General features: G+C 45.7%; 1 protein-coding gene across 1 annotated transcript in view; it reads right to left on the reverse strand.

Annotated features, from left to right (window-relative positions):
• LOC120017357 (cadherin-23-like) overlaps nt 1–25836 on the reverse strand; it is a 659988-nt gene that overhangs the window by 150315 nt on the left and 483837 nt on the right. Inside the window, exons 21-26 of the mRNA XM_038960107.1 lie at nt 20341–20530; nt 19848–19993; nt 19235–19454; nt 18699–18851; nt 17426–17539; nt 15418–15566 (exon numbers count right to left, since the gene is read on the reverse strand). Coding sequence (XP_038816035.1) covers nt 15418–15566; nt 17426–17539; nt 18699–18851; nt 19235–19454; nt 19848–19993; nt 20341–20530 — 972 coding nt within the window. The remainder of the gene's footprint in view (nt 1–15417; nt 15567–17425; nt 17540–18698; nt 18852–19234; nt 19455–19847; nt 19994–20340; nt 20531–25836) is intronic.

Below are 25836 nucleotides of genomic sequence, written 5' to 3' on the forward strand. Positions count from 1 at the left end.
AGAAACTAAAAGGGTTCTCCCTGTCTCTTATTCTGTCTATCGCTCTCTCCCTCTGTGTGTGTGTGTGTGTGTGTGTGTGTGTGTGTGTGTGTGTGTGTGTGTGTGTGTGTGTGTGTGTGTGTGTGTGTGAGAAGAGAGGGGCCCTGCTTCAGTCTCATTAGCTTTATAAAGAGATGTGGAGAGGAGAAGAGAAAGAGGAGGAGAGGGGTAAACAGGAGAAAAGAGAGTGGGGGGTCAGAATGGTGAGTGATGAATAGGATATTACACAGTGGAACGCAACACTTTGGCTATAAAAGTCGTGCAGAACTTCCCAGTACGTGTTAGCTAAGCTTAGATGTTGTGATTGTAAGTATTTGCAGTGTTAGTGCTCTTAGATAGTGTTGGAAATTGACCATTGTTTTAGGCTCTCCCAGCTCTCTGTACCCTCTTTCTTCCCTGTGCGCTCCCTAACACTCTCTCAAAGAAGCAGAGTAAGGGAGAAAAGTTGATACTGGAAGTGACTGAAGAAGTTAGAGTATATTCGTGTGTGTGTGTGTGTGTGTATAAAATGTGTAAATGTGTGTTTACTAACGCGGTTACATGTGTTGGTTTGTTTACATGTGTTATGCCCAAATGGGTGTGTGTGTGTGTGTGTGAGCGTGCGTTTGGGTCAGTGTAAGTGCATACATCGAAGTATGGAGTCACAGTCAATGTGAGAGAGAGAGAGTGGATGTTGGACAGTGGAAGATGTCTGAACTCTCTGGAGTTTGTGGTTTGTTTGTGCGAGTTTGTCCTTTGTGGTGCTCACAGATGAAGAGAATATAGAAATGTATAGGGAATTGGATAGTAATGGGTGGATGAAACACATGGAGAGACCAAACAAAGAGAGAAAAACAGCATAAAACTGTGATACTATTTACTGATTGATAACTAATCTTGAGGAAATTAACTGAACTGGATTATTTACGTATTGATTTGAGACCCACAGAGAGAGGATTTGTTGCAGTGTAGGGAGAATGGTGATCTCTTTCTCCCTGAGTATGAGTATTACATTTGCTTTAGACTCAACAGTACAAGAAGCAGAAAAGAGCAAAACTGGAGAGATAGAGGTAGAATAGTGTGAAAGCTTGGATTCAATATCTTGTGTCTGAGTGTGTGTGTGTGTTTGTGTGTGAGTGAGTGTGTGTGTGAGTGAGAAGGTAAAGACTAACGAGACGATGGCTGCTCCAGTGACCTTTCCACACAGCTTCACTGTCATTTGGTCTTAAAAATAATTTAACGTCCCAATGTGTTTCCCCTTAAACTGATAAGGCACGCTTTGTCCTCATCGAATTAAAGACTATGACACTTACAAATGTTATCGTGCAAGGGAGGGGGAGCAGAAGTAATGAGGGGGGTATAGCGGGTGGGGGGGGGTTGGGTATAATTGTGGGGGGGGGTACATTTTAATAAACCCGATTTGTATTACATTGAAGAAACCCTGTCAAGCAGCGACTGTTGTGTAGTCATTAATTTAATAGCTACCCAATTGGTACAAATGCCAAGTGTGTGTGTGTGTGTGTGTGTGTGTGTGGTAAATGCACATTTGATTACCATGCAAAGCTTGTAATAGCCAAACAGCTGAAGCTTTGGCAAAACCATGTGTGTGTGTGTGTGTGTGTTGCAACTCCTTCAGGGTATGATGATAATAACCCCTACTAAATAGGCCTAAATCAACTTGGTTTGGCCAATAAGGCAAGACATTTCATATCAAGAGACCTGCTGTGTGCCCGAGCACACACACACACACACACACACACACACACACACACACACACACACACACACACACACACACACACACACACACACACACACACACACACACACACACACACACACACACACACACACACACACAGATGTCCACACACTTCTCAGCTAACCTCATTCTGATGCCTCTCGCTTCCAGAACTTGGCGACCATGAACACAACAATAAACACCAACAGTGATCCAGCGGTCAACATCTACTTCACAGAGCCACCACTACATTTCAACCTCTACAGCCTCCCCATCTCCCTCTTCCCCTCCCCTGTACTGCTGTGTAGCACTCAAATCTGTAATCATGAAGTGCTTTGAAAGGCTGGTTATGGTACACATCAGCTCCATCATCCCAGGCACCGTAGACCCACTTCAATTTGCACACCACGCCAACAGATACGTAGATGACACAATCTCAATTGCACTCCACACTGCCCACACCCACCTAAATAAGAGGAATACCTATGTGAGAATGCTTTCCATTGACGACAGATCAGCATTCAACACCATAGTGCCCTCCAAGCTCGTCACCAAGCTTGGGATCGAACACCTCCATCTGCATCTGGATCCTGGACTTCCTGACAGGCCGGCCCCAGGTGGTGAGGGTAGGCAACGGTGGTAGGCCTCATCACTGGCAATGATGAGAAAGCCTACAGGGAGGTCAGTGACCTGGCAGTGTGGTGTCAGATCAACAACCTTTCCCTCAATGTCAGGAAGACCAAGGAGCTGATCGTAGACGACAGGAAAAGGGGGGCGAGGTATGCTGTAGTGGAGCGGGTCGAGACCTTCAAGTTCCTCAGTGTCTGAATTACTAAGGACTTAAAATGGTCCACACACACGCACACAGTCATGAAAAAAGCGGGCAGCGCCCGTTGCTAGAACTTGTCAAATTCTTCCCTGGCTACGTATTGGAAAAACATTTGAAATATGCTATGCTGGTTGCTACACTACATGACCAAAGTATCCAACACCATCCAACGATATCATCCAACATCTCATACCAAAATCATGGGTATTAGTTTGGAGTTGGTCCCCCTGCTATAGCAGCCTCGACTCTTCTAGACGTTGGAACATTGCTGCGGGGACTGGCTTCCATTCAGCCACAAGAGCATTAGTGAGGTCAGGCACTGATGTTGGGTGATTAGGCCTGGCTCACAGTTGGCATTCCAATTCATCCCAAAGGTGTTCGATAGGGTTGAGGTCAGGGCTCTGTGCAGGCCAGTCAAGTTCTTCCACACCGATCTCGACAAACCATTTCTGAATGGACCTCACTTTGTGCACAGGGGCATTGTCATGCTGAAACAGGTAAGCACCTTCCCCAAACTGTTGCCACACATTTGGAAGCACAGAATCATCTAGAATTTCATTTTATGCTGTAGCGTTTAGATTTCCCTTCACTGGAACTAAGGGGCCTAGCCCAAACCATGAAAAACAGCCCAAGACAATTATTCCTCCTCCACCAAACTTTACAGTTGGCACTATGCATTGGGGCAGGTAGCATTCTCCTGGCATCCACCAAACCTAGATTAGTCCGTCAGACTGCCACATCAGTCCTGTTCTGTGAGTTTGTGTGGATTACCACTTTGCAGCTGAGCCTTTGTTGCTCCTAGACGTTTCCATTTCACAATAACAGCACTTACAGTTGACCAGGGCAACTGTAGCAGGGCAGACAATTTATGAACTGACTTGTTGAAAGTCACTGAGCTTTTCAGTAAATCCATTCTACAGTACTGCCAATGTTTGTCTATGGAGATTGCATGGCTGTGTGCTAGATTTTATACATAGCCAAATCCACTGATTTGAAGGGGTGTCCACATACTCTTGTATATATACAGTTGAAGTCGGAAGTTTAAATACATTTAGGTTGGAGACATTAAAGCTCGTTTTTCAACCACTGCACACATTTCTTGTCAACAAACTATAGTTTTGGCAAGTCGGTTAGGACATCTACTTCGTGCATAATATTTCCAACAATTGTTTACAAACAGATTATTTCACTTATAATTCACTGTATCACAGTTTCAGTGGGTCAGAGGTTTACATACACTAAGATGACTGTGCCTTTAAACAGCATTGAACAATTCCAGAAAATGATGTCATGGCTTTAGAAGCTCATGAAAGGCTAATTGACATCATTTGAGTCAATTGGAGGTGTACCTGTGGATGCATTTCAAGGCACACCTTCAAACTCAGTGCCTCTTTGCTTGACATCATGGGAAAATCAAAAAAAATCAGCCAAGACCTCAGCATTTTCTTTGTAGACCTCCACAAGTCTGGTTCATCCTTGGGAGCAATTTCCAAATGCCTGAAGGTACCATGTTAATCTGTACAAACAATAGAACGCAAGTATAAACACCATAGGACCATGCAGCTGTCATACTGCTCAGGAAGGAGATGCGTTCTGTCTCCTAGAGATGAACGTACATTGGTGCGAAAAGTGAAAATAAATCCCAGAACAACAGCAAAGGACATTGTGAAGATGCTGGAGGAAACAGGTACAAAAGTATCTATATCCACAGTAAAACAGGTCCTATATTGACATAGCCTGAAAGGCCGCTCAGTAAGGAAGAAGCCACTGCTCCAAAACCGCCATAAAAAAGCCAGACTATGGTTTGAAACTGCACATGGGGACAAAGATCGTACTTTTTGGAGAAATGTCCTCCGGTCTGATGAAGCAAATATAGAACTGTTTGGCCATAATGACCATCATTATGTTTGGAGGAGAAAGGGTGAGGCTTGCAAGCCGAATAACACCATCCCAACCGTGAAGCACGGGGGTGGTAGCATCATGTTGTGAGGGTGTTTTGCTGCAGGAGGGACTGGTGCACTTCAAGAAATAGATGGCATGGTTTTGTTTTCGACTGATGGTTATTTGATAATTTATTGTCGCCCTGGATGTCTGCCTAGTTGAGGGCCTCTCTTCGGCTTCCTCCTGTTACCTGCTGCACTGCTCCCCGCATGCCCTGGTCTGTCTCTCCCAATCTGGTACAGGTGCCCCCATCGCTCTCTCTCTCCACAGAGCTTTGCTCGCCTACATCATATGCATGCGCCGCTGACTTTTTGCCGATCTGCTGTTTGACTATTTCAAATTTTATTAGTCACATGCGCCGAATACAACCAACAATGCAGTTAAGAAAAATACGGATAAGAATAAGAAATAAAAGTAACAAATAATTAAAAAGCAGCAGAAAAATAACAATAGCGAGACTATATACAGGGCGGTACCAGTACAGAATCAATGTGCGTGGGCACCGGTTAGTTGAGGTAATATGTACATGTAGGTAGAGTTATTAAAGTGACTATGCATAGATGATAACAACAGAGTTGCAACAGCGTAAAAGAGGGTGGGGGGGGCAATGCAAATTGTCTGGGTAGCCATTTGACTTGGTGCAGAAGCTGATTAGAAGCCTCTTGGACCTAGACTTGGTGCTCCAGTAACACTTGCTGTGCGGTAGCAGAGAGAACAGTCTATGGCTAGGGTGGCTGGAGTCTTTGACAATTGAATAGGGATTCTTACTATGTTTGTATTATTATTTAGGAACACTTTTATATTAAGTCGTAGTTCATTTAATATTAGTGTTTAGCGTTGTGTTGGCTACATATCTTAGATTGAGAGGGCAAACAACGAACATGCTGCTGTTACTTATTTTGCTCTTGGCTTTTACAATGTTGGTGATACCTTCTCCTCGTGCCTTGGGAGAAACCACAAGCTTGCTCTGTAAATGCATGCGAGAACTCTGCACTTCCCCCCCAAACAACATGAGCGAAATCGGACTCTTGCACTTAAATATCAGGACTGTTCTCTTGGTACTTCACCATATCTCTAGACTCTCCTGAAATATGTGGCGTTAAAGACTCTGGTGACTGTGGATTGTCGTTCAAGCGCTGTCTGTAAATCCAAATGTTGTAACCCCCGATTTAGACTTCCCATTATCTTGCTGCTTCTACTATCTGGAAATGTGCAATCGAACCCAGGTCCTGACATTTTTAGTCAGTGGCCTGAAGTTTCTGTATATAAATGTAAGAAGACATCTGCCGAAGCTTGATTTTGTGAATATATGCATAAAAACTGCTGACCCTGACATATTTATGCTTTCTGAAACCTGGCTCCAAAAATCTATTACAGACAAAAATATTGGCATAAATGGTTACAATGTTTTCATGCAGATCGTAAATCTAAGGGTGGTGGTGTTACTGTATACATAAAAGACATGTTCTCAGACGGTCGTTCTAACCTAAGCAATCTGTCTTTGAACCTAAATCTCGGCTCATCTTTAAATATTGTTGTATCTTGCTGGCTCCCTGGGTTGTATTTTCGAATTGTTATCACAGCATGTCAACTCTGAGTTTATCTTGATGGGTGATCTGAATCAGGATTGGTTAACATCTAGCTCTGTGTCACGACTTCTGCCGAAGTCGTTGCCTCTCCTTGTTCGGGCGGTGTTCGGCGGTCACCGGTCTTCTAGCCATCATCGATCCATTTTTCATTTTCCATTGGTTTTGTCTTGTCTTCCCACACACCTGTTTTCAATCCCATCCATTATCCTCTTGTGTATTTAACCCTCTGTTTCCCCTCATGTCTTTGTCAGAGATTGTTTCTTGTTAGTATTTTTTTTATGTGTATAGGTGCGCGACGGGTCTTCGTACCCATATTTGTTTTTGTTCGTTTTTTATTTTAGTGTTATGGAGCATGTATTTGGACTTTCATTAAAAGACTCCATTTTACACTACGTTTGACTCTCCTGCGCCTGACTTCCCTGCCACCTATACAAACGACTCTGACAGAATCTCTGACCAAATATGAAGTCAGCAGGAGAGGACACTACGCTCATGGAGGTGGAGGAACGCGTCCGGGAACAAACGGAGGAGATTGAATGTTTGAGCGCAGTCATGGATCGCATTGTCCAGAAAATGGACCGCTGGGAGAGAGAGGGAGTTTCTCCAGCGCCTCCACTCCCACAACCAGGGTATTCCTTGAACACTTGTTCCCCTCCTGAACCGAACAAAATCCATTTACCCCTACCCATTGGATACAACGGAGATACTGCCGGCTGCCAGGGTTTCCTCCTTAAACTTAAGTTGTATCTGGCCACGGTCTCCCCAGTACCATCAGACCGTGAGAAGAGTTGCGCCCTCGTCTCATGCCTCACCGGGAAAGCCCGGGAGTGGGCCAGCGCTGTGTGTAGAGAGGAGGATGCGGCGTTGGACGATTTTGAGGAGTTCATCCGCCATTTCCGGAGAGTATTCGACCACCCATCCGAAGGCAAAGCGGCGGGTGAGCGCCTCTATCATCTGAGGCAGGAGACGAGGAGTGCACAGGAGTTTGCTTTGGAGTTTAGAACCTTGGCTGCCGGCGCTGGATGGAGCGACAGGGCCCTGATCGACCAGTACCGCTGTAGTCTACGCGAGGACGTCCGTCGGGAGCTGGCCTGTAGAGACACCACCCTCAACTTCGACCAGCTGGTGGACATGTCCATCAGGCTGGACAACATGCTGGCTACTCGTGGACGTCTAGATCGGGGTCTGGTTGTTCCATCCTCCCGCACCCTCTCTCCCGAACCTATGGAATTGGGAGGGATGGTGCGCAGGGAGACCGGAGGGGGTTCCTGCTCGAGCACCATTTATGGTCGCAGAGATCACACTGCTGGTCGGTGTCGGGTTGGTTCCTCTGGGAATAGAGAAGGCAGGCAGGGCACTCTGGCATCACCCCAGGTGAGTAGGCACCATTCTCATCCAGAGCCCTCTTTCGCACTTATGTTTGTCTCTGTCACTTTTCCGGACTTTTCCCTGCATTCCCAGTATAAGGCGCTAGTAGATTCAGGCGCAGCTGGGAATTTCATTAATAAAGATCGAGCTCATAGTTTAGGGATCCCTATTGTTTCTGTGGATATGCCTTTCCCTATTCATGCCTTAGATAGTCGACCATTAGGTTCAGGGTTTATCAGGGAGGTCACCGCATCTTTGTGTATGATAACGCAGGAGGGTCACAAGGAGAAGATTAGTCTTTTCCTTATTGAATCTCCTGCGTATTCTGTGGTGCTAGGCCTACCCTGGTTAACTTGTCATAACCCCACTGTTTCTTGGCCACAGAGGGCTCTCACAGGGTGGTCGCGAGAGTGCTCAGGTAGGTGTTTAGGGGTTTCCGTTGGTGCTACTACGGTGGAAAGTCCAGACCAGGTCTCCACCGTGCGCATTCCCCCCGAATATGCCGATTTGGCTCTCGCCTTCTGTAAAAAGAAGGCGACTCAATTACCACCCCATCGACGGGGGGATTGTGCGATAGATCTCCTGGTAGACGCTGCATATCCCAGGAGTCACGTGTATCCCCTGTTGCAAGCGGAGACGGTGGCTATGGATACATATATCTCTGAATCCCTGCGTCAGGGGTTCATTCAGCCATCCATTTCACCAGCCTCTTCGAGTTTCTTTTTTGTGAAGAAGAAGGATGGCGGTTTACGCCCGTGCATTGATTATCGAGGTCTCAATAAAATCACGGTGAAATATAGTTACCCGTTACCTCTGATAAATACAGTTATTGAGTCAATGAACGGGGCACGCTTCTTCACAAAATTGGATCTCAGGAGTGCGTACAATCTGGTGCGTATTCGGAAGGGTGATGAGTGGAAGACGGCATTTAGCACCACCTCAGGTCATTATGAGTACCTTGTCATGCCATATGGGTTGATGAATGCTCCATCAGTTTTCCAATCATTTGTAGATGAGATCTTCAGGGACCTGCATGGGCAGGGTGTAGTGGTGTATATCGATGATATTCTGATATACTCCGCTACACGCGCCGAGCATGTGTCCCTGGTGCGCAGGGTGCTTGGTCGCCTGTTGGAGCATGATCTATATGTCAAGGCTGAGAAATGCTTGTTCTTCCAACAATCCATCTCCTTCCTAGGGCATCGGATTTCCACTTCAGGAGTGGAGATGGAGAGCGACCGCATTACTGCCGTGCGTAATTGGCCGACTCCAACCACGGTAAAGGAGGTGCAGCGTTTTTTAGGGTTTGACAATTACTACCGGAGGTTTATCCGGGGTTTTGGTCAGGTGGCTGCTCCCATTACCTCACTGCTAAAGGGGGGCCCGGTGCGCTTGCAGTGGTCGGCTGAAGCGAACAGGGCTTTTGGACACCTGAAGACTCTGTTTACCTCGGCGCCTGTGTTGGCTCATCCGGATCCCTCTTCGCCATTCATAGTGGAGGTGGACGCATCCGAAGCTGGGATAGGAGCAGTGCTCTCTCAGCGTTCGGGTGTGCCACTGAAGCTTCGCCCCTGTGCTTTCTTTTCGAAGAAGCTCAGCTCGGCGGAGCGAAACTATGATGTGGGGGACCGGGAGCTGTTAGCTGTCGTACAGACCTTGAAGGCGTGGAGGCATTGGCTTGAGGGGGCTAAACACCCTTTTCTCATCTGGACTGACCACCGCAATCTGGAGTACATCCGGCAGGCGAAGAGAATGAATCCTCGCCAGGCAAGGTGGGCCATGTTTTTCACTCGTTTTGTGTTTACCCTTACTTAGACCGGGCTCCCAGAACGTCAAGGCAGACGCATTGTCTCGGCTGTATGACACAGAGGAGCGGTCCATGGATCCCACTCCCATACTCACAGCTTCGTGTTTGGTGGCGCCAGTAGTGTGGGAGCTGGACGCGGACATTGAGCGGGCGTCACGTGCAGAGCCCTCTCCTCCTGAGTGTCCAGCTGGTCGTCTGTACGTTCCGTCTGCTGTCCGCGACCGATTGATCTATTGGGCTCACACGTCACCCTCCTCTGGTCATCCAGGGATAGGTCGGACGATGCGCTGTCTTGATGGGAGGTACTGGTGGCCCACTTTAGCCAAGGACGTGAGGATTTATGTTTCCTCCTGCTCGGTGTGCGCCCAGTGCAAGGCTCCTAGACACCTGCCCAGAGGTAAGCTTCAACCTTTACCCGTTCCTCAACGGCCGTGGTTGCACCTGTCGGTGGATTTTTTGACTGATCTTCCACCTTCACAGGGTTACACCACGATCCTGGTCGTTGTGGAGCGGTTTTCGAAGTCCTGTCGTCTCCTCCCTTTGCCTGGTCTCCCTACGGCCTTACAAACTGCAGAGGCCCTGTTTACACACGTTTTCCGGCACTATGGGGTGCCTTAGGATATAGTGTCTGATCGGGGTCCCCAGTTCACATCAAGGGTCTGGAAGGCGTTCATGGAACGTCTGGGGATCTCGGTTAGTCTTACCTCAGGTTTTCACCCCGAGAGTAATGGGCAGGTGGAGAGAGTTAACCAGGATGTGGGCAGGTTTTTGCGGTCCTATTGCCAGGACCGGCCGGGGGAGTGGGCGAAGTTCGTGCCCTGGGCAGAGATGGCCCAGAACTCGCTACGTCACTCCTCCACTAACCTCACTCCTTTTCAATGTGTATTAGGGTATCAGCCGGTTCTGGCTCCTTGGCATCAGAGCCAGACCGAGGCTCCTGCGGTGGACAATTGGTTTCGGCGCGCTGAGGAAACCTGGGAGGCAGCCCACGTCCACCTTCTGGCTCTCGACCCGAAACCTGCCCCTCCGCCTGCTCTGCCGGAAGCTGGGTCCGCGGTTTGTGGGGCCGTTTAAAGTCCTGAGGAGAGTGAACGAGGTATGTTATAGGTTACAACTGCCCACTAATTACCGTATTAACCCCTCGTTCCATGTGTCTCTCCTCAGGCCGGTGGTGGCTGGCCCGCTCCAGGAGGCTGAAGTGCGTGAAGTTCCTCCACCTCCTCTTGACATCGAGGGGTCCAGGCGTACTCTATTCGATCCATTTTGGATTCGAGACGTCGGGCGAGGGGCCTTCAGTACCTCGTGGACTGGGAGGGGTACGGGCCGGAGGAGAGATGCTGGGTTCCGGTGGAGGACGTTTTAGATCCTTCCATGTTAAAAGAATTCCACCGCCTCCATCCGGATCGCCCTGCACCTCGCCCTCCGGGTCGTCCCCGAGGCCGGTGTCGACGCGCTGCTGGAGCCGCGCGTCAGGGGGGGGGGGGGTACTGTCACGACTTCTGCCGAAGTCGTTGCCTCTCCTTGTTCGGGCGGTGTTCGGCGGTCGACGTCACCGGTCTTCTAGCCATCATCGATCCATTTTTCATTTTCCATTGGTTTTGTCTTGTCTTCCCACACCTGTTTTCAATCCCATCCATTATCCTCTTGTGTATTTAACCCTCTGTTTCCCCTCATGTCTTTGTCAGAGATTGTTTCTTGTTAGTATTGTTTTTATGTGTATAGGTGCGTGACGGGTCTTCGTACCCATATTTGTTTTTGTTCGTTTCTTATTTTAGTGTTATGGAGCATGTATTTGGACTTTCATTAAAAGACTCCATTTTACACTACGTTTGACTCTCCTGCGCCTGACTTCCCTGCCACCTATACAAACGACTCTGACACTCTGATCAACTCAAAATTCTATGCAATACCTATAATCTCACTCAGATGGTCAACAGTGTAAGTACGTTTACTATAAAGTATCCTCTGAAATCCTCTGATTGATTTGATCTTAACCAATGCTCCTTATCATTTTAATGCTACTGGTATTTTTGCAAATGACATAAGTGATCACTGTGCTATTGCCTGTGTGAGGGATGGTACAATTCCTAAGTGATCTCCACGTCATTACGAAAAGAAACTGGAAGCAGTTTGATATTCAAGGTTTTTTACATGATGTATTAAACAGTGAATGGAATAGAATTGAATTAATCCCTGATGTTGAATTAACCTTCTCTTACTTCCACAAAGCATTCCAGGATGTATGCAATAGGCATGCCCCTTTCAAAAAATTCAGGATTAAGGACAGAGAGAACCCTAGGTTTACAGACGAACTTACTAAAATCATAAGGGAACGAAATGCTATGTGGGTTCAAATAAGAGGGTCGGGTTCGGCGGATGATTGGATGGCTGTTAAATGTCTTCGAAATCTGGGTGTGGCTATGACCCGAAAACTGAAAGCAGATCACTAACTTACATCTACATCAGATCATTGAAATAACCCCTCCAAATTTTGGCATGTCGTGAAAGGTTTGGACTGCAAAAAAAAAAGATACACAACTTCCCAAACAATTGTTGGTAGACACACAGATTGTAACTAAGAGAACCTCTATTCTGAAAGCCTTAAATCAGTATTTTCTAGATGTAGGCAGTTTTTTTGAAAAGGTTAAAGGTCTAAATGAGCCCCCTTTGAATTTACCTGACACCCCTGTGCACTCCACCAGATTGTCTTACTGATTCTGCCCTGTTTCAGAAGTGCGTAAAACCCTGAAAGAAATTGATTAAAAAATCCCCTGGACCTGATGATCTAGACCCACGCCGCCTACACTTAGCTGCAGACATCATTGCTCCCCCTTAACATGTATTTTTAACCTCATGCTTGATGTTAAGGAAATCCCCAAGTTATGGAAATCTGCTTTTGTACTGCCTCTCCTGAAAGGTGGAGATCCTTCGCTACTTGACAACTGTCGACCCATATCAAAATTGTCTGTACTGTCTAAGGTACTGGAATCTGTAGTTAGTTGGCAGCTGAAGGCCTACCTCCAAGAAAACAACATTTTAAATGCCATACAATCAGGTTTTAGGTCTGGCCACAGCACTGTTTCGGCAACATTGAAGGTTTTAAATGCTCTTGACAAGAATTTACATTGTGTGTCTGTCTTTATTGATTTGTCGAAGGCATTTGACACCGTGGACCATGCTGTGTCTAGAGCATGACCAGTAATTCCACAACATTTTAACCTTTGCACCAGCAAAGGCTTGCACCCATCAAATCGTACACAAAGTTTAATGGCGGATGGTTGTAAATCTGAGTCCATAGAGTTGTGCTCAGATGTTCCGCAAGGTTCGATTTTGGGCCCACTGTTGATCATTTTGTATATAAACAACATCGGGGATCATATTGAAACAGCAGATGTTCATTTTTATGCAGATGATACTGTTATTTATTCAAGTGGTAGTAGTTTATCTTTAGCATTTGAAAATGCCCAAAGAGCATTTAACACAGAATCTGTATGATTTGAAGCTGGTTCTGAATTCAGGTAAAACCAAATGCATGGTATTTTCAAAGGCCAGGCATGTTACTAATCATGTCATTGTTACATCGGATGGACATACTATAGAGCAAGTCAAAGTGTACAAATATTTGGGAGTGTGGGTAGATGACAAGCTGAGCTTCACTGTTCATGTGGAGAAGTTGACAAGGAAGTTCAAGTTGAAAATAGGTTTTTACCTGCATAAGGCAGTATTCAGTATATTGTGCAGCCCTCAGGTTCATTACCAATCAAAAACGTCTAACACAGCATTGTGATCTCTATTGTGCCGTTGGCTGGTCGTCATTGACCCTGCGTAGGCTTAAACATGCACTGATTTATAAGGCCATATTGGGTGAAATGCCACTATCTCTGTTCTTTTTTTAATCAGATCAGTAAATTCATATAAATTACGGTCCCATTTATCAGTACCAAGAATTAGAACAGGTCATGGTAGAAATTGTTTTAGTTACTCAGCTCTGTGGTCCTGGAATTCTCTGTGGTCCTGGAATATACTGCAAGGGGCACACTTTACAAATGATGCATGTGTGTTTAGTGAGTCCACCAGATCAGAGGCAGTTGAGATGTTCTCTTGATAAGTGCGTGAATTGGACCATTTTGCTGTCCTGCTAAGCATGTAACGAGTACTTTTGGGTGTATGGAGTAAAAAGTACATCATTTTCATGAGGATGTAGTGAAGTAAAAGTTGTAAAAAAATATAAAAAGTACAGATAGCCCACATAACAAGCTAAGTCGTACTTTAAAGTATTTGTACTTAAATACTTTACACCACTGTGTGTGTGTGTGTGTGTGTGTGTGTGTGTGTGTGTGTGTGTGTGTGTGTGTGTGTGTGTGTGTGTGTGTGTGTGTGTGTGTGTGTGTGTGTGTGTGTGTGTGTGCGTACGAGTGTACAGTGGGTATAGAAAGTCACCACCCCTTTCAAAATGTTCAACTTTTGTTGCCTTTCAGCCTGAAATGAAAACACATAAAATCAGACTTTTTCCCGGCTTCATTTACACACAGTAACCCACAATATCGAAGTGGGGGAAAAATCTAAAGAACTCTGAACATTCATTACAATTAAAACAGTAAAATACCCTATTTGGACAAGTGAACACCCCCTCAGGTAAGAACCTTTTGCTTGAATTACAGTCATTACACTCTTTGAACATGTATCTACTAACCTTGCACACCTAGACTGTGCAATATTTGCCATTCTCCCCTGCAGAAGTGTTCAAGCTCAGTCAAATTGCATGGCGACTGCTCAATGACTGGGCTCTGACTAGGCCACTCAAGGACATTCACCTTCTTGTACTTCAGCCACTGTACGGTTGCTTTGGCGATGTGCTTTGGGTCAGTGTCATGTTGAAACATGAACCATCTTTCCATTTTCAACTTCCTGGCAGAGGGCTGCAGGTTCTCCTCAAAAATCTGTTGGTATTTTGCACTGTCCATTTTCCCTTCTATCCTGACAAGTCCCTCCTGTCCCTGCTGAAGAGAAACACCCCTACAACAGGATGCTGCCACCACCATGCTTTACTGTAGGCATGGTGTTATTTGGGTGGAAAGATGTATCGTTTTGCGTTCAGGCCAAAAAGTTACATTTTGGTCTCATCTAACCACAGTACATTTTGCCACTTGGCCTCGGGAATCTACAAGGTACTTTTTGGCAAAGCTCAAACGAGACCCGAGTGTTTCTTTTCTTGCCACCCTCCCATAGAGGCCAGATTTGTGGAGCGCTTGTGATATTGTGGTCACATGCACTAGTCTTTACCATAAAGGCCTGAAGCTTCTTCAAAGTCACCATTGGCTTCTTGGTAGCCTCTCTGATCAGTCTCCTCCTTGCCCGGTCATCTAGTTTGGAGGGACGGCCTGATCTATGCAGGGTCTGGGTGGTGCCATACGCCTTCCACTTCTTAATAATGGTCTTAACTGTGCTCTGGGGGATATACAAAGCCTTTGAAATATTTTTATATCCATCCCTGACCTGTGCCTGGATTCTTTGCTTTGAATTGCACTACTAAGCACTGGAGTCCTCCATGAACAGCTGCTTTTATTCTGAACTAATCAGAGTCACTACAATTGATCACAGATGGAAGCCAATTAGCTTGATTTGTGATCTGGAAGGTGGTTGGTTATACCCCAGCAAGTATGCAATTGCAATTCTAAGGGGGGGTTCACTTATCCAAAAAGGGTATTTTACTGTGTTAGTTGTCATTATTTTTCACTTGAATATTGTGGGTTAGTGTGTGTAAATAAAGTCACATTTTACGTGTTTACATTTCAGGCTGTAAAGCAACAAAAGGTGAACATTTTGAAAGGGGGTGGTGACTTTCTATACCCACTCTGTGTGTGTGTGTACACAGATGTAGGATATTCATTTGAGCCAGTTTGCTACAGCAGGAGAATAGGAAATGGGAATTATGATGCAGATAATGATTCATGGACATTTTTGTATAGGTTTATACATTTACAGTTTTTTACATTACACATTTCAGAAGCCTTTTTAAATTTCAAATCAAATTGCATTGCAAGAAAGTTCTGATGCAACAGGGTGATCAAATTAAGATCATCTATCTATCTGTGTGTGTGTGTGTGTTAGCCTGCCTGGGTACCTGCAGGATGCTGGTTCCTATGGGGACATTCTCTAGTATGCTGGTCTCGTAGCTGTTCTGGAGGAAGATGGGTCTGTTGTCGTTCACATCCAGTACTTTTACAAACACTGTGGCTGTGCCCGTCCTCCTGCTGCCTGATGGACCATTGTCTGAGGGACACACACATTCACACATAACAACACTGTGTGTATGAGCCTGTCAGTTTCTGAGAAACTGGGCCAGTGAACATATTTTAATGTTTTTTTTATGACACAACTACATTTTTATTACATTTCAATAATTTCACAACTTACACTCATTGCGTTCATTGGCTGCATTTCAACTAACGTAAGTCAAGATCTTTGCAAATAAAACCAACTGTATAATCTAATCATTAAAATCATACAATAGAAACCAATCCCTTCAATCCCTTCTGAGGTAATGACATGTGTACTCGCTTCTTCTCTCAATCCCTCTTCTTCTCTCCCCCTCTTCTTCTCTCCCCCCCTCTCTCTCTCTCTTCCCCTCTCCATGCCTAAATTAGTATATTGTAACGATTCTCCTCTTCGTCTGAGGAGGAGTAGGAAATATCGGACCAATGTGCAGCGTGGTAAGTGTCCTTAATAGATTTTTAATAAATCAAATGAACACAGAACAAAAGAACACAGAACAAAATAACAAAAAACCACAGAACAAACAACCGAAACAGTTCTGTATGGTGAAACACAGACACAGAAATTAACTACCCACAACCCATAGTGGGAAAACAGGCTACCTAAGTATGATTCTCAATCAGAGACAACGATCGACACCTGCCTCTGATTGAGAACCATACTAGGCCAAACACATAGAAATATAACACACAGAACAAAACATAGAATAACAACATAGAATGCCCAACCCAACTCACGCCCTGACCAAACTAAAATAAAGACATAAAAAAGGAACTAAGGTCAGAACATGACATATATAAAACATTAAGAACACCTGCTCTTTCTATGACATAGACTGACCATGTGTATGCTATGGTCCCTTATTGATATCACGTGTTAAATCCACTTCAATCAGCGTAGATGAATAGATAGGTTAAAGAAGGATTTTCAAGCCTTGAGGGTGAATGGGCAAGACAAAATATTTAAGTGCCTTTGAACGGGGTATGGTAGTAGGTACCAGGCGCACCGGTTTGTGTAAAAGAACTGCAACAGCTCAGCAGTTTCCTGTGTGTATCAATAATGGCCCACCACCCAAATGACATCCAGCCAACTTGACACAACTGTGGGCAGCATTGGAGTCAATATTAGGAAGGTGTTTCTAATGTTTTGTATACTCAGTGTATACCCACAGTGAGGTGTCTGAACAGCCCTATCAGCACACACAGACACCCCAGAACAACTCAGATGTACTTAAAAGATTCAAGAAACACAACAACAGGAAACCTCAAACCTTGCCTGCATCCCAATTGGCAGCCTATTCCTTACAAAGTTCACATCATTGAACCAGAGCCCTATGGGCCCTGGTGAAAAGTAGTGCAGTACATAGGGAATAGTGTTGCATTTGGGATGCAGGCCTTATTGTTCTATCTTTGGTAAGATGATGAAAATAAACTGAGACCATAGCACAACACTTTTACATCACTGACGACTTGCACGCATCCCTTCTCACTTCTCAATCTCACAGATGTATAAAAGGATCGTAGCTTTGAACCAACTTATTTGAAGTTTGAAATCAGTTGGTAGAGCATGGCGCTTGCAACGCCAGGGTTGTGGGTTCATTTCCCACGGGGGGACCAGGGTTCAATTCCCACGGGGGGACCAGGATGAATATGTATGAACTTTCCAATTTGTAAGTCGCTCTGGATAAGAGCGTCTGCTAAATGACTTAAATGTAAATGTAATACAGAACATGTACACTGAAACAAGCCCAAAATTGAACAAATACAATTGGTCTAAATACACAGAGTAAAAAGAAAGATGAAGAGGAATAGTATAGGGCTAGGACTGAAACATACTTTTATAGGGCTAGGACTCACCGATAGCCTCTATGACCAGTGTGTATGCAGCCAGTGTCTCTCTGTCCAGGGCAACCACAGTCCGGACCACACCATTTCTGAAGCCAACACTGAATTTACCATCCTGGTTACCACCTGCAGAACACAACACACAGATGGTGGAACATGTAAATCTCGGCTATTCACTTATACACACGAAGGAACGCACGTCTGCATGCACACACACACATACATACTCTACACTCATCGAAAAAAAAGGTGCTAAGTAAAACCATACAGGGTTCTTCGGGTTGTCCCAATAGGGGAACCCTTTTTGGTGCTGGGTAGAATCCTTTGTAGAGGTTTCTATCTAGAACCCTCTACATACGGTCCTTCAAAGAACCCACTGTTTATAGTTCTACCTAGAACCCTCTATGAAGGGTTTTATCAATAACCACTTTATAATCTAAAGGTTCTTCCTAGAACCCTCTATGAACAGTTCCACCAGCCGTAGTAGCCTTTAAAATTGTATGATAATACATTACATATATGAGAACTTTCTTTGAGGGCCTAGTTATATGTTAACACAGGTGTGTTAGGAATCTCCTGGTTTACAGGCCACATCAGGCCTGCAAGTCACATTAAGCTGGCTTGCAAAGTGATGTGTATCCAACAAGTAGAATTGTTAATCACCCGCAACCTGCATTCAGAATGACTGTTAGGTTAGGGAAGATTGAATACTGAGACCACCTCCATCATCTAAACAGGAACAACCATCTCAGTAACGGGTGCAATAAATCCAATTACTAACAGATTGGAGTAGTTTAGAAAATGTATGTTATTTATCTTTGTGTAGCATAAAATGTATCAACCAATCAATGCAAAAACAACAGATATAACACTTCTCAAAATATCACTGCAATATAGCATGCTGGGAAATATTATATATGGTTACTTGTAAAACCCTTCTTGCCTTCCAAAGAATTCTTCTTTCCTTCCAAAGAACCATTAAATAACGCTTTCTTCCAAAAACTATTCTTATGATGTAAAAGGTTATAAGATAGAACCCTTTGACTTACAAATAACCCTTGTCTTCCGAAAAGGGTTCTTCTGATTAAAACAGTTCTTAGTAGAACCATATCCCTCCGCAAAGAACCCCTTGGGAACCTTTTTTTCTAAGAGAGGTGTATTATGTGAATTTCCTACTCCATGTGTATGTGTGTACACTACATACACACGGAGTAGGAAATTCACATAATACACACTCGCAGACGCACACATTTGTGGCTGCCATGGCTTTAGTTTGACCTCTGACCTGTGATGAAGTAGCTGAGCTCAGCGTTGAGGCCGGCGTCGTTGTCGAAACAGTTGAGGTGAGCCACCACATGGTCCCTGGGGACGCTCTCCTGCAGGGACACATTGTACACTTTGGGGAAGAACGTGGGCGTCTCGTCGTTGGCATCTAGGACTGAGGGACATAGAGAGACAAGACAGCCATACAGACAGGCAGAAAGACAGACAGACAAAGAGACTGAGTTATCATGTTTTCATATTCATGAATCATGCTCAGTAGGCGTACAAGACAAGCAACACATTTAATAGATTCTCATTAGTCTCTCAGCGCATCTAAAAGATCTGCTTCAGACCAGAAGGTTATACTCTGCAAATCTCTGCGAGACTTGAATCTCTCTTTACAAGGTGTAAAGTTTCATAGCATCTGAAAGTAGGTGTGGTGTTCCAGGATCAGGTCCCCACTATCTTAGTTATTATGTTCTGAAAGGCAAAACTGATCCTAGATCAGCAGTTCTACTCTGAGATGCTTTATGAATATGGGCCCTGACTATTGCATACCTGTGATGGTGAGGGTGCTGGTGGAGGTGCGCGGGTTCTGCCCTTGGTCGTATCCCACAATCCTCAGGTGGTACAGGCCAATCTGTTCACGGTCCAGTGTTGCTGTGGAGTACAGCACGCCCGTGGTGCTGTTGAGATAGAAGTCAAGGCGTGGCATGCCCACCTGTAGCGCCATAGTAACCATACCATTCTCCTCCTCATCAGGGTCATCCACCTGGATCTGAGGGAGGAGAGGAGAGAGGGATTGAGGGGAAGGAACGGAGAGGGAGAGAAAGAGACAGGAAGAAGGGAGAGGACAGGGAGGGAGAGGAGAGGAAGGAATGAGAGGAAAGGGGATGTGGTCGGGTGAGAGGGGAGAAGAATAAGAGGAGGTGTGTGGATAGGAAACAGGGGAGATAGAGGGGGAGAGAGATGGAAGTGGTATGGTGAGCAGAAGTGAGAGGAGGACATGACAGACAGATACAGAAACAATGGAAATCTTCAATTAGCCTACACACACACACACGCTGTCATGATATCTGATTAATCCGCCACACTGGCATGTATTGATGACATATCATGGAATGAGGCCCGTCAGACTAAATCTGATGATATCTTGTAATGGTGTGCTAACCGTGAACACAGAGGATCCACTAGGCAGGCCTTCTGGCACCTCGGCCACAAAGGGCAGGTTAAGGAAGGTGGGGTCGTTGTCATTCAGGTCCAGCAGGTTGACGTACACCGTGGTGCTGAATGAGGAACGCAGTGGAGGTCTGCCAACTGGAGGAGGCGCCAGAGGAACAAACACGGCATTTACAAGAGCACAAAACACCAATAAAAGTTTCACCCTCAATATTAAAGTAGCAGGAACATTTTGTTGAAACAGTGTTATTGCTGAGACTCACATATAAACTGCCAATGTAATTTAGATACTGATGCTACAGGCTGACAGATTTACACACTCTTCAGCCCCAGACAGACACACATACACACAAATACATGGACAGACCGACGTCTCAGTCACAGCTAGCCAGCCAAACAGACAGACAAATAGACACGTAGACCGACCGACCGACCAACCGATTGACCAACAAACAGACATAGTTCTGGCCTTGGTTGGGACTCACTGTCAACAGCAGACACGATGATGGTCCTCATGAGCAGTGTGTCTTTGGGGTTGGAGCTCTCTCTGTCCAGCACAACCCCGCTGGTCCTGATCTTCCCTGTGCTGCTGTTGATGGTGTAGAAGGGGTTCTCTGGGCTGATGCTGTACACCACTGTCCCATTGTCCCCATCGTCTGGGTCTATCGCTAGCACCTGGGGGGATTTATGGGGGGGGTGAGGGGAAGGGGAAGTGGGGAGAGGAGGGAGTGGAGGAGAGGTGGGGGTTGGGGGGAGAGGAGAGGAAGGAAGGAAGGAGGAGGCAGGGCGAGGATGGGGTAATGAGTGAGAAGAGATAGGAAGAGAGAAGAGAGGATAAGAAATAAGGAGTTAGGGGAGAGAGGAGGAATGAGTCTTACCAAAATGGTTTGGTATGGTTTTTCTGAATTCTGGTGCGTTTTCCCCCTTATTTCGGAACGTTTGGACTGATGTGAACAATATATCCGCACTCAAGAGCACACTAAACAAAGTACCGTGGTTCGCCCAAAAACGATGGTCTCACCATGGTGCGGTTCGCTGCCGGAGAGAACACAGTACAGACCAAACACAGGGTTGAAAATTATGATTGATTGTTTGACTGCAAGCGTGTGATGAAATGCACGCAGAATCATAACTTGAGATCTGTGAGAAGCAGCACATTGATGAGTGCATTCGATGCAGATTAGGAAAAAGGCAGAGGTGTATGTTTCATGATTAACTACTCATGGTGTGATTGTGGTAACGTACAAGAACTCAAGTCCTTTTGTTCACCGAACTTAGAATAACTCAATCACATACCTCCTGAGATAATTCTCTTTGGTCATTGTCACAGCAGTGTATATCCCCCCTCAAGCAGCGGCGTAGCCACGGGTAGGCCTGGCCGTGGCCTACCCAGTTTGATCTCAGGCCTACCCCAAAAAAGTTATTATTATTTGTATTTATTTTATTACATTTTTAAAAGAAATGCATGCGAGATTTTTTTTCTATGGGTAATTTTAATATAATGTAACAAAGAAATAGTCTGCGACAATCAAGTTGGCTTCCGACTATTGGTTACATAAAAAAATAAATAATACGTTGGTTTACCTGAACAACTTGGCAATGTCACGTGGATAAACATTGTAGCGCATAAGCTAGCAAGCTCTACCACGCTAGCTTACTCGAATTGACTCTCCAGCTAAGGTAATTTAGTAGTTCTAGCAATGGCAAACCAAATGTCGATCGCTAGGAGGGAGGAGATGCCAAATCTATAGCCCGTGCTGTTGTGGCTTTCCTCGAGAAGTGTTGTCTTAATAAAGAGAAACTCCTGGGGATAGGGACTGACAATGCCTCTGTTATGACGGGGATTAACAATGGGGTCCATAAAGTGCTGAAGGAGGAGTATGGCCTCAAATATCTGGTTCTTATTCGCTTGTTGTTCTGCAGCTTGCTCATTTGTAGTTCTAAACATATTTAGGGTGTTTTTAACTCACTTTTTGTCTCTCCCACGACGTTATTCCTCTCTAATACAGCGTCATTCACAATTACATGCACATGTAATTATGCAAATGAGGTGATGACGTCATTTAGCGACTTCTAGTGACTTTTAGGACAGCCAATAGCTACTTTCCTTACTGAGGAGTTGGAAACACTGGCTGCGACGAAGACGAGAGGGATGAAGCAGCTGAAATGGCTGAGGAGGAATGTCAAATGAGACGAAAGCGGGTAACATTCGAGGTGCCACAACACGGATTTTGAATCAGATTGATGTAGAAGTAACGCAGTCAAATCAGGATACCGATCACTTGAGTAAATTGTTGGAATTGCTGTCAGCTAAGGAGGACAACTTGTTTGAACTTGATTGAGAAATTTTACAGCTAACTTCGTTTGACTGATTGGAGGCAGAGATTCCATGCACGGAGGATTACAAAGAGAGCGTTATCATGCTGAAGAGCCGTGCACAACGAGTGATAAAGAAAAACCAGGATCTCAATCCACTACCAGCACGGGTGAGTGACGCTAACTCAAACAGATCACAGAGACAATCAGTAAGGCTACCAAATTTGATTATTGAGAAATTCTATAGCGATGTCAGTATGTGGCAGGAGTTTTGGAGCCGGTATGAGACTGATATTTACAACAATGATTCACTGTTGTAACGGCAGCCTTCCTCCTCTCCGCCTGACTGGCGGGCGGCTCTGGCGGCTCCTGACTGACGGGCGGCTCTGGCGGCTCCTGACTGACGGGCGGCTCTGGCGGCTCAGGACAGACGGTCGGCTCAGATGGCGCTGGGCAGACGGGCGGCTCAGACGGCGCTGGGCAGACGGGCGGCTCAGACGGCGCTGGGCAGACGGGCGGCTCAGACGGCGCTGGGCAGACGGGCGGCTCAGACGGCGCTGCTCAGACGGCGCTGGGCAGACGGGCGGCTCAGACGGCGCTGGGCAGACTGGCGGCTCAGACGGCGCTGGGCAGACTGGCGGCTCAGACGGCGCTGGGCAGATGGGCAGCTCAGACGGCGCTGGGCAGACGGGCAGCGCAGGCGGCGCTGGGCAGACGGGCAGCGCAGGCGGCGCTGGGCAGACGGGCAGCTCAGACGGCGCTGGGCAGACGGGCAGCGCTGGGCAGGCGGCGCTGGGCAGACGGCAGACTCTGGCCTGCTGAGGCGCACAGTAGGCCTGGTGCGTGGTGCCGGAACTGGTGGTACCGGGTTAAGGACACGCACCTCAAGGCTAGTGCGGGGAGCAGCAACAGGGCGTACAGGGTTCTGGAGACGCACAGGAGGCTTGGTGCGTGGTGCCGGAACTGGTGGTACCGGGCTGGAGACACGCACCACAGGGCGAGTGCGTGGAGGAGGAACAGGGCTCTGAAGACGCACAGGAAGCCTGGTGCGTGGTGTTGGCACTGGTGGTAGTGGGCTGGGGCGAGGAGAAGGCACCGGATATACCGGACCGTGAAGGCATACTGGAGCTCTTGAGCACTGAGCCTGCCCAACCTTACCTGGTTGAATGCTCCCCGTAGCCAGGCCAGTGCGGTGAGGTGGAATAACCCGCACTGAGCTATGCTGGCAAACCGGGGACACCATGCGTAAGGCTGGTGCCATGTACACCGGCCCAAGGAGACGCACTGGAGACCAGATGCGTTGAGCCGGCTTCATGGCACCTGGCTCGATGCCCACTCTAGCCTGGCCGATACGAGGAGCTGGGATGTACCGCACCGGGCTATACACAAGTACAGGAGACACCGTGTGCTCTTCCACATAACAAACAACAAACCCAACATAGAAACACCAAACATAGAATGCCCACATCCTGACCAACACTAAAACAAGGAAAACACAAACGAACTATGGTCAGAATGTGACAACTGTGCAATAAAAAGAAGTTGACCTACACTACCGTTCAAAAGTTTGGGGTCACTTAGAAATGTCCTTGATTTTGAAAGAAAAGCACATTTTTGTCCATTAAAATAACATGAAATTGATCAGAAATACAGTGTAGACATTGTTAATGTTGTAAATGACTAGTGTAGGTGGAAACTGCTGATTTAGTTTTAGTTTTTATGGAATATCAACATAGGCGTACAGAAGCCCATTAACATCAACCATCACTCCTGTGTTCCAATGGCACGTTGTTAGCTAATCCAAGTTTATCATTTTAAAAGGCTAATTTATCATTAGAAAACCATTTTGCAATTATCTTAGTACAACTGAAAACTATTGTTCTGATTAAAGAAGCAATACAACTGGCCTTCTTTAGACTAGTTGAGTATCTGGAGCATCAGCATTTGTGGGTTCGATTACAGGCTCAAAATGGCCAGAAATAAAGGACTTTATTCTGATACTCGTCAGTCTATTCTTGTTCTGAGAAATGAAGGCTATTCCATGCGAGAAATTGCCAAGAAACTGAAGATCTCGTACAACGCTGTGTAGTACTCCCTTCACAGAACAGCGCAAACTGGCTCTAACTAGAATAGAAAGAGGAGTGGGAGGCCCCAGGTGCACAACTGAGCAAAAGGGCAAGTACATTAGAGTGTCTAGTTTGAGAAACAGACACCTCACAAGTCCTCAACTGGCAGCTTCATTAAATAGTACCCGCAAAACACCAGTCTCAACGTCAACAGTGAAGAGGCGACTCCGGGATGCTGGCCTTCTGGCGAAGAGACTACTTGCTGGCTCTAAAGTTAGCACACTGCTGTGACACACCACAGCACACCCCACTGAAAGTGTGTGATGTTGCACTCATCGGAGAAGATAACACACCCAGACAAACCTGTAAACTAGGGAAGTTTGAGGAATTGTTTCCAGGCCGAGATGGCCTAGTTAGGTTATGTTCAGTTCATACTGCCTCAGGGACTTTGTTGAGAAGACCTATTCCAGTTAATACACTGCTTAGAGATTTAGATGAACACAGTTGTTCATCGGGGGAGGATGTTGTAACATTAATGGGCTACAGAGTTAATGTTTACAGTTAATTCATTAAGCTGTATCTAAATCTTTTTTTACAATACCAGTCAAGTTTGGACAGTGTCACGACTTCCGCTGAAGTTGGCCCCTCTACTTGTTCGGGCGGCGTTCGAAGTCATCGACCTTCTAGCCATCGCTGATCCTCTTTTCATTTTCCTTTGGTTTTGTCTTGTCTTCCATCACACCTGGTTCCAATCCCATCAAATACATGTTGTATATTTAACCCTCTGTTCCCCCTCATGTCCTTGTCGGTGATTGTTTATTGTAAGTGCTTGTGCACGTCTGTCCTGGTGTGCGTCGGGTTATGTACTCATTATTTGATTGTTCTGTTTTACGGTGTTTTTTTGTGTTATTAAACTGCACCGTTTGGAAACACAGTTTTTGCTCTCCTGCATCTGACTTCTCTGCCGCCAGTACGCACTCCTTACAGACACACCTTCTCACTCAAGGGTTTTTCTTAATTTTTACTATTTTCTACATTGTAGAATAATAGCGAAGACATAAAAACTATGGAATAACACATATGGAATCATGTATTAACCGATTTTAGATTTTAGATTCTTCAAAGTAGCCACCCTTTGCCTTGATGATAACTTTGTCATCAAAGTCTGGCATTCTCTGGATTTATGGTGCTTTCAAGACAACTGGGAACTCTGGAAAAAAAATTGCTCCGACTGGGAATTCCAACTCTGAATTCCAAATGGGGAACTCTGGTCTCTTTCTAGAGCTCCTACCTGAAGATCACTAACATCATGATTCAACCTTGTTTTTTTCAGAGTTCCCAGTTGTCTTGAAAGCACCATAAATCCAGAGAATGCCAGACTTTGATGACAAAGTTTGATGACAACATTTTTCCCACAAGAAGAACCGCAGTGCACCTTCCTGTTCAAGTGAGCACAGCACAACAAGGTGAGTCCAAAAATGTGTTGTATTGTGCTGCATAAATTATGTAATATGCTAGGGAAATATGTATACTGTAGCTAAGAAAGTAATACAAAGTGTGTGTGTGTAGAAAGCTGTTAGTAGCCTATGTAATTTGGTC

The sequence above is a fragment of the Salvelinus namaycush genome, chromosome 22 (genome assembly GCF_016432855.1).
Source record: "Salvelinus namaycush isolate Seneca chromosome 22, SaNama_1.0, whole genome shotgun sequence".
Lineage (NCBI taxonomy): Eukaryota > Metazoa > Chordata > Actinopteri > Salmoniformes > Salmonidae > Salvelinus > Salvelinus namaycush.